Below are 13,958 nucleotides of genomic sequence, written 5' to 3' on the forward strand. Positions count from 1 at the left end.
AATGAATTGAATTAGGAAAAATATATTCCAATAGTTCTGATGATTATAATTTAAAAAAATTTATAATTTAATTTATTATCAGACGTTATAAAATAAAATGCAATTAAATGATTGTTACATTATTCTATGAATTAATCACCTCTCTGTGCTTTCTCTACTTCTATTTTCCCATTCTGCTTTATTCCTTGCACGTTCCTCTGCTTGTTTCATTCTTCGTTCTCTTCGAGTCTCATCTCGTAATGCAAAGTACATTTCTCGAAAGTCGAGCATATTCAATGTATTCACAGTATCATTTTCCTGAGGTTCTCGCAATTTTGAATACGTTAGTAGCCTACGGCTGGCATAAATACTTAATATTTGTTCTGAATTTGCTATTAATTTCAGGCAAGGATGTGTTGGTAATTGGTTATGTGAATAATGTTCTCTAAAATAATTATAATTTATTATTAAATATTAATCTTTTCTTTTAATTAAAAAAAATACAAGCACAGCTTACCGATAAACAGGAAACCAACAAACAAGTCGTCCATTTAATTCTAAATGTTGAGCAGCAAAGTTCAATAAATCTCTAAACATGTGGGATGAGTTATAGAATATTTTAGATGGAATGTGAGTATCAGCATGATGTTCGTCAATTGTTGGATTAGATTTGATGCTTCCTACACGTTCTGTAGCTTCCCTAATTCCATATGGAGCTAAAAATAAAATATTAATGATGTTTCGGAACAATTTTAAGACAAATCATTTTAAAATTATACTTACGGTCTGTAATTATTGCATTTACACGCATTTCTGGTTTCCATATTGTTTTAGAAAAATCAGAAACTACGACGTCTAAATAATAAGAACTCTTTCCATATTGTTCCATATTAGCTGCTACACTTTCGTCTCGACTTCTCGTCTGAATTTAGAAATAAAACAGATGTTGAATACATGGTTTACCAAAAGTGAAAAATTTGTTAATATAATATGTAATTATTTTTTCTCCATTGTATTTATTGCTCTTGAATATTCAAGATTCGTATTGTGTGAAAAGCACATAAAGAGCAGGTGTTGTCTGGTGACCTATTTTTATTTTGTAACTTCACTAACTAGTATCGAAGTTGTAGAAAAGAATAAATATGTTCTCATGCAATTCAAAATTGTCTAATATTTATAAATTACTAACAATGCAAAAATATTATTTTTTCCCATATAAAATAAATTTATGATAAAACTATTTCTTAAAATAGAACCGTCATGAATAATCTATATGTTCACCTTTTGTGTTATTCGTGTCGGTCTTGTTCGAGCATGCAGCATCATAAAATCAATGTCAGCTCCTAAAATATAACCACCGAATTGAGCAGCAGCGACTAATAACGATCCTGTACCGACAAAAGGATCAAAAATGATGTCTCCATTTGTAACTTTAGCTTGATTAGCCATCAGCAATGACAATTGAGGATCCATGGAAGTTGTGCCAATAAATTTACGTGTTTTCAGAGATAATTTTTGAATTAAATCTCGTTGTCCATTGCAAATCTAATGGTTTTAAAGATGTTTGTTGAATAAAATTATTTTATTATAAAAAATTTAATGTTTCTATTTACCCATCTACCGAAAAATAATCCTTCTGGCTTTTCTGGAGAATTATTCGGTTCAATGCCATAATATTCGATATAATAAAAAATATTATCAGGAGTTTTTAAATTTACTGGTCCTTCAAGTGGTAAATAACTCAGAGACTGTCAATAAAATTCTTCATCAAATTTTTTGATAATTTTATAGTTATGATAATTTCTTTTTAATCTTACCTCTATTTTATTGACTTTTTCTGTCTGAGTAATGTGTTTGCAAAAAGTTTCAACAATAATTTTAAATGACTGGTCTTTACTCCCATAAACATTAGATCTTTCTCTTGGATACTGTTTCAAAGCACGTATGAAATTCTCCAAAATTTTTTGCCTCAGCCCAAAGTTCCATGCAAAATTTCATTGACACACATCGACTGGCAATTTTTTGAACAATCGATTCTGAATGGCATTCTACAATCCAGTATGGCTATAAAAATAATATAAAAGTTGTATTATTTTAATAAAAAATAGTTGATTACACTCTTACATGTTCTACAGGCCTTTGTATTGTTTTCAATTTGGACGGCGATATTTTAAATAAACTTAAAATTGACTCGATTTCCTATAAAAATAATGATTAATAAATCAATTGTTCGATACTAAAATTGTCGTCATAAAAAGCATGACAGAAGTTTTATCCTTACCGCTAATCGGAAATCAATATGCTCATGAGCAAACCAAAATAAATATCTATGTAGCTCACGATTCATTGTCAAATACTTTTATTTTAAAAGAATAAATATTTAAAATTATAAACAATTTTAACCTTATTAGGTGTTTGTATCTATAACAATTCATAAAGATCTCAAATAATAAAGGATAAAATCTCAAAACATAGAGATGGCGTTGTAGTATGTTTCTAAAAACATTACCTTCAATGGTAAGTTACTTACAGGTGTGATAAATATTTAGAACAATCTTCAAAAGATGGCGCATATTTATTTAAACCTCGGCGGTAAATACGCATTTATTTGGACCATTTAAAAATACGAACAGGTTAACCTAATCGTTCTAGATTTGTTGACAAAAACTTTCAGCTAAAAATAAAATCTGCCACCGTAAGTTAGTGCAAGTAAGAATAACAAATGGTCTACTTTCCAGGTAATCAATACGAATTGCTTCGATACTCAAATGTGTCCAAGATGAAAATTGAGAAGAAGGAGGGTACAGTAATAAGACTTTGGACTCCATCCCCTTTCGTGAAAGACTCTCTTCCTCAGGGTATTTTTAGCTATGCCTAGAAACTGGAAGTGAACTGGCTAACAGCCAGCAAGGTGTCTACGTACTTCGAGATCACGTTCAGACTAAGCAACAGACGAAGCTCGAAGCTCTGACGCTTTCAAAATTTTGTTGGATATATTTAAATGTGAATATCAATAGTGAGTATTTTCAGTGAATTTAGTGTTATTTCTACTTTAAATTTGCTTACGTAAAACAAATTTATTTATTAATTTATCAAGAATTCAACGTATTTACATATAAAAAACTTTTCTTATTAGTGAATTATTGTCAGTTTTTGTCATTGTCAGTTATTTTTGTAATTGTCATCTGTTTTTTCCCATTTTTTACAGCAGAATAACATTTCTATTTATTCAGAAAATTACCAAAATCTTTCACCGGAAGAAACAGCCGTATTACAACATAAATACATCTTCCTTTGTTTTCATATTCTTGGCTATATTTATCACATTTGGAATATACGATTCGTTTATTTTTAGCCATTTCCCATGGCCTCTTGCACGTGTCGGACACTCGAGAACAATCTTTTAGCAACTAAAAGCTTTTCATTTTTTTTCTGTGTTTTTTTGCACTCATTTTTATTGACTTTTTTCATAAGAATTCATTAATTTGCTTTAAAAAATTAATATTTTAATATCATAAATTAAACAATAGTTGTATACTTAATTAAAAGTTGACTTAATTTAATTTGACAAAAAACAATACTGTTGCCAATCAAAGTGAAAAACAACTGGGCAAGTAGATCAGTTCAAGTCGTCATTGGATTATACTTTTCAATCGCCAAAAATAGATAGAGAATATTTAGAAGTAAATATATACCGGTAAAAGATCTTCCATCCTGTAAAGAGAATTTTATTTCTTCCTCTTGAAAGCTTTTTTTACGTCTTGACATTTCTCCAGAACAAAGGAATTAATTTTAGTTTATTGTTTTTCAGAATAACGACGACAAGATACGAACGATTCATTATAACGATTTAAGTAAACAATGGGAGTAGGAAGTAGTTTACAAAATAGTGCGAAGAATTATGAACCACCACCTTTACCTCCACCCTTTTACACTGGAGGATATTTATCTGGAACACCTCGAGTATCTTCTATTGAAAAATCTTCACAAGCTGCTCCAGCAGATGTAAGTCAATAAATTAGGTCTTTATTTGTTAAAGAAAATAATTTTAATAATTTATTGATGATCTCCAGGAACCTAGAATACGTGCAAGTTTAAGGAACGAAGAATATTGGCAGCAAAGACCATCTGTCCCCAGTTTATCAAATCTTCGTCAACCTCAAGAAACTCTGGTAAGTCTCGGATGACATATTCCAGTGAATTTTCCAACTACTTTAGATGCTGTGAAAAATTCCAAGAGATGAGGCCATTGCCTTTACATCAGGGTCAGCATTGCAATCTCATGGCTGAAGCAAGAGATCAAATAATACGACGATCATTGCTGGCGCATTCCCAAACATTCTGTGGTGAATTTTTGTGCGTTGCTGAGTCAGACCTACAAAGATTTGTTTCCACGATAGTCGATCACACTATCACGTGTTTTGTTGGCTCATTGTCCTCGGGATTCTGGTTTCCCGAGGCCTTTTAGTCTTTAGTTGACTGCCAAGTGAACCAGACGTGATAATAAAATAAATAATCGAATTTATTCGTTCTGAATTTTATCTACTAAAAGACATTATACAAAAGTTGAATATTAATTATTTTTTAACCAGTTTTTTTTTATAAAAGAATTTTTGAAATTTTTTTATAGTTAACTTACGCTGCACAAATGACTGGCTGGCAATCAGAATATACTCCAAGTGCACCATCAGTTCATCAAGAAGCTATGGAGCTCACAAGAACCGTATCTCATTTAGCGGCAGCAAATCACCAGCTTGCATCTGCACATAATGCGCTCTTAGCACAGTTGGAAAGGCTGTACATGGAATTAAACAGAGAAAGAGATAAGAAAGCATCATTAGCGGATATAAGTAACCAAAGTGAAGGTGATAATGATTTAATTAGACGTATTGAAGCAATAGAAAGTATAATCCAAGGAGAGTTGCATAATTCAACAAAGGCAAAGAATCGATCTCCTGAAGAGAAAATTCATAAAAGTTTCTCACAAAAACGAGGAAAACATTTAGATGAAAAAAAAGATTTAGAAAATAGAAAACAAGAATATCAAAAAGTACTTGAGAGGATACAGATATTGGAGAATGAGTTAGAACCTCCTGGGAAAAGTGATGTAGGATTCAATGAACCTGAAACTTCTCAAGATAAAAATAGAGTATTGGATTTACTTAAAGAAATATCACGACTGAAAACTGATCAGCTGGAGACCCAGGAGGTCAACAAGAAGCTTGCGGGTGAATTGGAAAAACAGAAAAAATTAATGGAAAGATTGAGGAGGGATTATGAGGTATGTTTTTAACTTTTTATTTTTATTTATTCTATTCTTTACAGAAGTAGTTTATATTTAGATAACTTTCTTTAACTTAATGTATTTACAATACCGTATTTGTATCAGGTATCAAAAAATCATTGTGAAATAGTTGAATCACATTTAAGTGCAAGAGAAGAAGAATTGGAGCAATTAAAAAAAGACTTTGACATAGCAAAGTCCGAGACTTTAAAAGTAACAAAGGAATTGGATGCATTCCATGAGGAAAAAGACACTACAACAGCAAGGATTAAAGATTTAGAACGAGATTTACAGAAAGCTGAGTTGGCAAGAAATGAAACTATTACATTAGCTGGTGAAGAAAGTTGGAAACTACGAAGTAGACTTCAAGAAGAAATAAAGAATAAAAACAAACAAAATGAGGCTTTTGAAGAATCCTTGCGAGAGATACAAAGACTGAATGAAATTATTGAGGGAATTAAGAAAGAAAGGAAATGTGATGAAAGAGTTTCAAGTAATGGTAATTTTTTACAATAAACTAGTAATAATAGATTGTTGAGTTATTTCTTAATCATTTTTTTCTTATTGATAGCATCAACTGATGTTGATGGAGCACTTGATCGTCCAGGCTTGGAAGAATTTAAGAAGGATCTTAGCATGAAAAGAGAAGCAAGACAACGAGCAATAGCTGCAGTATCTTCGGAAATGGATAGACTGAGAAGGGAATTAGATGCTGAGAAGGAGGCTCATTCAGAAACATCACGAGTTCTAGATTTATTAAAATCCCAGGCTGAGAATGCATCAAGAAAAAGTGAAACATTCTCTGTTGGAACAACCACAAGTAATAGCGACAATTGGCGGATTCAAAGTGAATGGCAAGAACAAAATCCTGTTCATCTTGATGTACAAAGACTTACAGATGTGCTGAAGGTAATAAATGGATATAATATGGTTGTAAATTTATTGGTTTAAGAATAAATAAATACTTTGAATGAACGTTTTTAGGTTTCGGATGAGCTACGAGCTTGCATTAGAGTACAAATAGAAAAAATTGATGATCTCCGATATCATTTAGAATGCGATCCTGAAACAAACGCAAGTCGTATTGAGAAATTAAAAGAAATAGCAAATACTAATCGAGAAGTATTCAGGACTCGTGAACAACAAATTAATAGTCTGAAAAATATTTTATCTACGTCTGTAGCTCGATTAGGTGATGATCAATTTCATATGGATGTTGTTGAAGATCTTAGAACTGAGCATAATTGTCAATTAGATGATATTAGACAATTAAAAAATCTCTATGATGAACGATTAAGAGTTTTGGCAGAATTGAAAGACACCTGTAATAAAGAATTAATCAATGTTAAAGACGTATTAAAGAGCATTTTAAAAGAGAAGGAGATATTGGATGAGGATTACGCTAAAGCTGAAGAAAAAGTAAGATATTTATAGAAAATGAGTAATATTATTTCTAATACAATATTGTAAATGATGATGATAATGATGACAATTCATATTAAAAATAACTTTTATTTTAGATGATTATTGTTAATATTATTGTTCATTTTATTATTATTAAATTTTTGGCAGATTGATCTACAACAAACGGAAATAGCAAACCTTGAGTCACAGTTAGGATTAACCAAAGCTGATTGCCGTGATCTTCAAAATCAAATGTCTCTGATAAATGGTTTATTTTCACAAATGTTATTAAGTGCTTCTTCGGCTGATATGGATCTTGATAGATTAACTCAATTGCTACAGGTATTTAGCATTAAATTGAATTTAATTGATTGGAATTATTACATAATTAATCTGATAGAATTAGATTTTCAGAAAATATATACTTAAAATGATAACTCATGTGATGAATAAATTGTTATATTTTCTAGGAAAATCACGACTTAATAAGTGAAATGGCCCGCGAAGAAGGAACAGAAGCAGCAGCATTACCAAAACTACTTTTAGATCTTGTGGAACAAGTAGAAGGTCGCGAGAAAACTAAATCTGATGGAGATTCTGAGAAGAAAGAAGAAGATCAACAGGAAGAAAATATTGCTAATAATCTACCTAAAGTCTGGAGGGTTTTGCTTGAATTATTAAGTTGTCATGCGGCGCAAGGATCAACATCAACCTCTTCGAATTTATTATCCACTGATCCTAATGTCTGTTATAAATCAGTTGATACTCCAGCTGGACCTAGACTTGTAATATCTGTTAGTAAGACTTATATACGTTTAAAGGAATTAATTCTTGAGAAGAAACATCTTGAGAAGGAAATGGGCAGATTAAAGCAATTAAATTCACATTTGGAAAGTAAATTAGGTGAGCAGGAAAAACGATTGTCAACTATATCAGATGAATTAAGTAAAACTTGGAGTATTGTTGGAAGAATGCAAGCTCAGCATCAACAGCTTCATACACATGAGAAAATATTGAGGTATGAGCTTCAACAGAAACGTATTATGCTACAAGAATTGAAACAAGAGCTAGAATATTGTAGAGAAAAGTGGGAATCTGCAAGACAAAAGAATACTAATACGGAAATGGAATGGAGAAATTTAAGAAGAGAGTTTGCTGCTAGAAAAATGTTAGCGGTTGATGATTCTTTCAATAACAGGCAAGTTTCTTATCTTTTTAATTATTAATCAATAATAATATTTATCATATAGTTCATTTCATTTGTTTGTCTTCGATTGGGTAAATTGTGTACAATGTTACAGTGCTGAAAGTGGATTCAGTGATGAGAGAGGTGATGACACGGATGAAGATGATATTCCTAATGAAGAAAGACTTAGAATTGGCCCACGTCGAAGGACCAGAAAAGTAAATATTTTGATAAGGATCTATAAGAGTTGTTTAAAAAATAAATATCTTCTTTTATTAAATATCTATCATGAAGATGAATAATTGGATGATCATGCTGGTAATAAATCTTATTAAAATAATTTTTACAGGAAAGTCCAAGGACACCTACACCAGATACTGAGTCCGACCATCCAACAGACAATGAATCATCAGAATCAAAAGCAGTATCAACTACTTCGGACGCATCATCATCTGAACAAAGAACTTCCACTCCAGATATAACTCATAATGCTCAATTAATTGTCATAGAAGAAGATATTCCTGAGCAAAGAGTTGAAGACTTTGATCCATTAGATCGAGCATTAGCAAATGTAATACAAAATTTAATTGATGCTGATGGTACGAATGGCAATCGAAATGAAAGAACATCTTTAAATTCGGATGTTGAAGAACCGTTAGATAATTCTCAAGGAGAAAATAATTTATTTAAAATAGAACCGTTAGGAGCTAATAATACCGTTTCCGTTTTTTCAATTGGTCCTTTCCCTACTATACCTTCAACGACTACGTTAAATAATGAGTCAGATAATCATGCAGAAAAGAGCGAAGAAACGGCTAATATAAGAATCCCTACCATTGTAGTGAACGAAGAAACAAAATCAAATGAGATAGAAAATACCAAAAGTTCTACTGAAGCAATGACTGATATTAACACAGTATTAAAAGAGAATAAAGAAGAAGCACGAACGGAAAAAGCCAGTGAATTGCCGTCAACATCAACATCTAATTCATCAAAACCAAGCAGAAGTCCAGAAGAAGTTCTTGCTGCACGAGCAGCACGATTGAAACGTCTTGAAGAGCAGGCAGATTGGTTAATGAAAAAAATGAATGCAACAAGTCAACGTGGATCTGCACTTAGTACAAGGTTGGAAGAACTTCATGAAGTTTATGGAGAACCTCCAGCTCCACCACCTTTACCTGATGTTTTACCCTCTGTAAGACTGCCTACAGATTTAAATACAATTCAGGTATGTATTTTAAAATTAAAATATCCTTGCTAAATAGAATTATTATATTCTAGAAATAAATTAAAACATTTATACCATTTTAGGAAGGAGAAACATCGCAAAAAGATTCAGAAAAAAAATTGTAAATGAAATGATGTCTGTGAAGAATATGATAAACAATTAAATGTGTGATTTATACTGAGTGTTTTTCATAAAAGATCATAATTGTAAAAATATTTTATTGAAATAAAAAATAATGTCAAACAACAAAAGTATAGGGGTTTTTTTTTTTTTTAAATAAAAGAAAGTAATGAAAGGAAATAGAGAAATAAATATTTTTAGATTCAGACAGATTATTCAAACGTTTACAATTTATTTGCAAATAATTAACAACTTTTTTAAAGATTTAATGTTATATTTATTGAAAAGACATTTGTTACTTCATTCATGCAAGAATTCATGTATGAGATATGTATAAATATTCACAAAAAATGTTCTAGTTTTCTACATTGTATAATAAAATTCATACAAAAATGATTGTGTAACAAAAAAAGTAGCTAGGTACTTCTAAGTCTCTAACTCTCCAAACATATTTCAAGGACTTTTAAATGCTTAAGATATTGAAATACGGTCAAACCGATAATGTTCAAAAGAAACTATTGTCTCTTGTATTTAAATATTATATTGTTGAGTATGTTGTTCTATAATTCTTACATACAATGACAGTCATTTTCTCATTATCTTCTTTTAGGTTGAGAAAAAAAAAAAAAATCTTCTACACAATTATCTACACATCTTAAAAAATAATATTGGCCTTCTTCTTGTCATATATGCAGTTATTCTTAATACTATTAATTTTAGTACTTAATTTTATCCTTAAAAAGTTTATAAAACCTTAAAAAAAATAGATAATAATAATTTGTATTTTTTTGTGTATCACAGCGTACATCGTACACTCTTCACTGAGCTCAAAATTTACATAACTGTCATTAAAATTTGCCAGTCATCATCATATAAATGCTAACATCATTATTTTATTTATTTAAACAATTTAAATATTTTTATCAAAAATTTTTCATCTTATCTATATGAGTATTTTTACTTAATTCTCTTCATTTGTTGGATTTTTTTTTTTTTTTTTAATTTCAAAAATTTCTTGCTATCAAATAGAGCTATTAATCAAATTACAATTTATTAAAATAAATTAAGTTACCAAGGCACTGGGTTGCGTAAAAGGCACATGCCACCGCGAGGTAGTCAATTAAATAAATTTCTAACATTTTTTACACTTTAAATTCCAATTCTAAAGGATAATTTCCCATAATTATGCAAAGAAATTTATTGAATCATTTGTAAATATCTATTTTCTTCCAGCAAGGAACTCAATGAAGACGTCATGTCGTTAACTACCATGTTAGAACTTGCTGGAAGTGGTTGAGGCAATGATAGTGGATGTGTTGAACTAGAAACATTCGTTTCATGCATTTGAGCATTTCCAGACCAATTTCTACACTGTTGCACATATTCTAATGTTCTTCTGTATGAATCTTGACGCATTCCTTGCGGCGGCTTTACAGGTGATCCTTGCTGAGATTGGCTAATGTCTCTACACTGAATTTCACCCATCGAATGATTATTGTAGCACTCGTTTGCATAATTCCATTGACAATTACAGCCATACTGGTTTTGAGTTCCTTGAGATTCACATCCGCATGCCTGAACTCGACAATTATTTTGCCGAGAGCACAAAGAAGTTGCTCCTTTTGCCATGTTATTAACTTGAGTTGTATGACCATGTCTTGGAGAATGAAGACCAGGATGAACACAGTTTGTTCCCATCTGCGGACATTGCATATTAGCCGCTGGTGCTGGTTGAGCTGGATTAGCTTGCATATTTGTAAGAGGCTTAACTGCGCCAGAAGCACAATGTTGCATTGTCGAAGGACACTGTCCAATAGCTGGACCGTTTGCACCAACATTACCAGTAATTTGATCATTTCCTGGCATTACATTCCTCATTGTCAATTGATCACTTGGCATGTGATTAATTCTTTGACATTGATTTTGTCCTGATTGTCCACATTGATTATTATGCATGTTCATTCTCGTACCAGGATTGCCCATTTGTGTACAATGAGGTGACATTTGTGGACAATTTCTCATTTGATTACAAGACTGAACGGGCCCAGTGACATGTGCTGCCGGAAAACAGTTCGGAGCATTGGAATGAGTTTGTTGAGCTCCACAATTAGTGTTAATTTGACCCGTACAACCGTAGGTTGGGTAATACATTTGATGATTTTGTTGGTTACAGTTTCGTGTCATTTGTGCTGAGTTTTGTTGAAGATTTTGCGGCAATCCATGTTGAGGTGGAAGTGAACCTGCTGCTGGTGACGTCATTGGTTGATCACTGATTTGACTTGGAGCATAGTGTGATCCTGGTGACATCACTTGACTGACTGGACTTGGTTGCATTTGTGAATTGCATGATTGAACTTGACCATAATTTTGAGGTGGACAATAATTGGATGTTTGACTCATACGTGAACTTGGACAATGAGAATAAGCTGGTGATGGAGCTTGATAATTGTGGCAATTAGATTGAAGGTTTTGTTGTGGTTGTGTCTGTACTTGTGGCTGCACTTGTTGGGGATAGCAAGATTGAGGCTGATTATGTTGATTGTTATAATTACAAGTTTGCTGCTGACGTTGATAATGGAGATGATTTGTACAAATTGGTGATTGACAAATAGGTAGGGGGCTACTACGATAGCTCATTTGATTACTACCGGCTTGGACTTCATTCAGGTACTGCATCATTTCATCGGGAATGACCAATTTATTCTCCACCATTTCACCCTCTCCGACTTCATCTAAAACAACTTCTTGATTTGGATGGAGTTCAGGTAGTTGAGCGGATCTTGGTCTTGGTGGTACCGGAGGCGAAGTTCTTTGAGCTTGATATCCACGGGTGGGTTCAGACATTCTTCGATCTCCAGAAGGTTGAGGGAGACAATGGTTGGACGTCCATTCATTGGGCATGCCTTGCGTTCCCTATAAGAAAAAAGTTTCAGTCAAATAAACGTTTTTAAATGATTATAAAAAAAAATTTAATAAGCCATTAAGTTAATAACTACCTGTAGAGACATGTTCTGCGTTTGCACAACAAGGTTGTTAGTATTATATGGCGTTGGTAGAGGACCAGTGGCATTAACTCTACCGGAAGTGGTGCTCATTTGGCTACTTCTCCTCGATGTTCCCGGACTAATTGGATCATAAAAGCTTCCGGGACCGGCTGGACCTATTCTTACAGCACTTATAGCACTTGCTTGACTGCTCCTCCTGCTGCCAAAGTCTGTGGATCTCATGCTACCATAATAAGTACTCACAGTACTATTACTATCCCTTCTAGGTTCACTCAGAGGCTGTAGCCTTAACTGAAGATCTGACAGACTTGTCTGTCTTGGGGTACCTCCTTCCATCTTGAGATCAGTAATCCTCCTGTTGAGATCTCCAATATTACCCTGCATTCCTTGTATTCTCGTCCCTCGAATTCCTCCACCAGGGTTGAGGGTTGGCATAGCTTTCGCATTCAATCGACCCTTCATTCGATTTCTTGAAGGAGGCGGTGCTTGTTGCGTCTCTAATCCTCCTACCATTGCACGAAGAGCAACTGGTAGGTCTGCGATATCAAGATCATCAGGTTCTTCACTCCAAGGTTCATCAAGTACGACCCCATCTATAGCCATACCACCGCCAGTAATTTCATCAGTACATCCACCGACAAGTGGACTTCCTTGTTGCTGAATCATTCCTGGAGGGCTATTAGCTTCACTTTCAGACTTGACACTCGGGCTAGACAGACTTGGAGTCTTTGGATGCAGATCTTCACTCCTACTTGGACTGTTTCCACCTGCACCAGCTTCATCACTTCCTCCTCCATCACCACCACCTTTGTGCTTCTTATTCGCATAAAATTCAGCACCATGTACTGTTTTTACATGTTTTCTCAATGATGATGGATCTGTATACCTCTTCGTACATCCTGGAGCCTTACAGACATAAGGTTTCTAAAAAAAAAAAATTATTCAATTATTATACAAATGAAGAGAAGATAATTCTCTTCAATAACATTATGTAAGTAATACGTACCTCATTAGAATGAGTTCTGTTTTGGTGTTTAGCACGATCACTAGCATTGCTGAAAGCTTTACTGCATCCCGGATATTCACAAGTATATGGTTTTTCGCCGGTATGAGATCTCAAATGTGTTTTCAAGTTCTCCAACCTTGAGTATGCTTTAAAACACCCTTCAAACTGCAGAAAAAGTAAGACAGTGAGTTATTGAATAAAATGTCGAGTGTTCTCATTAATAAAAAATGCTTGTTGATAAAAACTTACCGTACACTTGTGAGGCTTTTCACCTGTATGTCTTCTCATGTGAACTACAAGCATGTACTGGGCTTTGAATGGTTTTTCCTCTCTCGAGCAATCTTCCCATCCACACACAAAGCTCTTTTTATTCGCATGAATATGGTCATTGTTAATATGCTTAACAAGATCATCTTGAGTGGGAAACTCGAGACCACAGTCTCGCCAGTGGCAATTGGTTTCGATGAAATCTCCAGGTTCATCTCTAAGATCTTCACTGGGACTAAGACCTTGAGGATGAGTAAGTGGAGCAGTAGTTGGTGTTGTGGTTGTTGTGGTAGCAGGTTCCCTTTTAACTTTAGTAGATTGTCTTCTTGATGAAGTATCAGCTTCAGCTGCTATTGATCTACTTGATGTATCGGATGCTTTTCTGCATGACTCGGTGCCCTGAAGCAAAATGAATCAAGCTGTTAGTTGAAATTTAATCAAATAATATACTGTCATCATTTGAGTTAACTTGTTCATCA

General features: G+C 33.2%; 3 protein-coding genes across 7 annotated transcripts in view; 1 reads left to right on the forward strand and 2 right to left on the reverse strand.

The window, feature by feature from the left end:
• Positions 1–4: 4 nt before the first annotated feature.
• LOC118068066 (tRNA (guanine(10)-N2)-methyltransferase homolog) lies at positions 5–2,401 on the reverse strand. The gene is given in 9 exon segments (XM_035085223.1): positions 5–424; positions 497–695; positions 763–901; positions 1,261–1,524; positions 1,593–1,727; positions 1,797–1,922; positions 1,924–2,043; positions 2,104–2,178; positions 2,261–2,401. Coding segments are annotated over 9 exon segments (1,413 nt in total). The 5' UTR covers positions 2,327–2,401; the 3' UTR covers positions 5–135.
• Positions 2,402–2,860: 459 nt separating this feature from the next.
• On the forward strand, positions 2,861–9,332 carry LOC118068064 (cingulin-like protein 1). Of its 3 annotated transcripts, none has more exons than XM_035085220.1 (12): positions 2,861–2,995; positions 3,791–3,984; positions 4,053–4,151; positions 4,610–5,260; positions 5,369–5,756; positions 5,835–6,172; positions 6,248–6,682; positions 6,836–7,009; positions 7,138–7,865; positions 7,969–8,071; positions 8,203–9,081; positions 9,165–9,332. In XM_035085220.1, the coding sequence occupies exons 2-12, from the start codon at positions 3,841–3,843 to the stop codon at positions 9,204–9,206; spliced, it is 3,981 nt and encodes a 1,326-aa protein (XP_034941111.1). In that variant the 5' UTR covers positions 2,861–2,995; positions 3,791–3,840; the 3' UTR covers positions 9,207–9,332. The 3 variants fall into 3 exon arrangements, with proteins under 3 accessions (XP_034941111.1, XP_034941108.1, XP_034941109.1); XM_035085217.1 differs by having other exon boundaries at positions 2,862–2,995; positions 5,369–5,762; XM_035085218.1 differs by lacking the exon at positions 2,861–2,995 and adding an exon at positions 3,536–3,676 and having other exon boundaries at positions 5,369–5,762.
• Positions 9,333–9,489: 157 nt separating this feature from the next.
• The window catches only part of ci (cubitus interruptus), a 64,230-nt gene continuing 59,761 nt past the window's right edge, over positions 9,490–13,958 (reverse strand). For 2 of the 3 annotated variants that reach the window (XM_035085214.1, XM_035085215.1), the window contains exons 6-9: positions 13,462–13,878; positions 13,213–13,377; positions 12,198–13,130; positions 9,490–12,114 (exon numbers count right to left, since the gene is read on the reverse strand). In XM_035085214.1, the coding sequence (XP_034941105.1) occupies positions 10,399–12,114; positions 12,198–13,130; positions 13,213–13,377; positions 13,462–13,878 (3,231 nt within the window). In that variant the 3' untranslated portion in view covers positions 9,490–10,398. The remainder of the gene's footprint in view (positions 12,115–12,197; positions 13,131–13,212; positions 13,378–13,461; positions 13,879–13,958) is intronic. The other variant, XM_035085216.1, reaches the window with a different exon arrangement.

The sequence above is a fragment of the Chelonus insularis genome, unplaced genomic scaffold (assembly GCF_013357705.1).
Source record: "Chelonus insularis isolate UGA/USDA-ARS -01 unplaced genomic scaffold, ASM1335770v1 contig_399_pilon, whole genome shotgun sequence".
NCBI classification, from domain to species: Eukaryota; Metazoa; Arthropoda; class Insecta; order Hymenoptera; family Braconidae; genus Chelonus; species Chelonus insularis.

Excerpts from the sequence above, each read along its gene's own strand:
- LOC118068064 (XM_035085217.1), top strand. The coding sequence starts at position 3,841 with ATGGGAGTAGGAAGTAGTTTACAAAATAGTGCGAAGAATTATGAACCA. Across the intron at positions 5,261-5,368 it reads GATTGAGGAGGGATTATGAG|GTATCAAAAAATCATTGTGA; the intron begins GTATGTTTTTAA and ends TATTTGTATCAG. Across the intron at positions 8,072-8,202 it reads CACGTCGAAGGACCAGAAAA|GAAAGTCCAAGGACACCTAC; the intron begins GTAAATATTTTG and ends TAATTTTTACAG.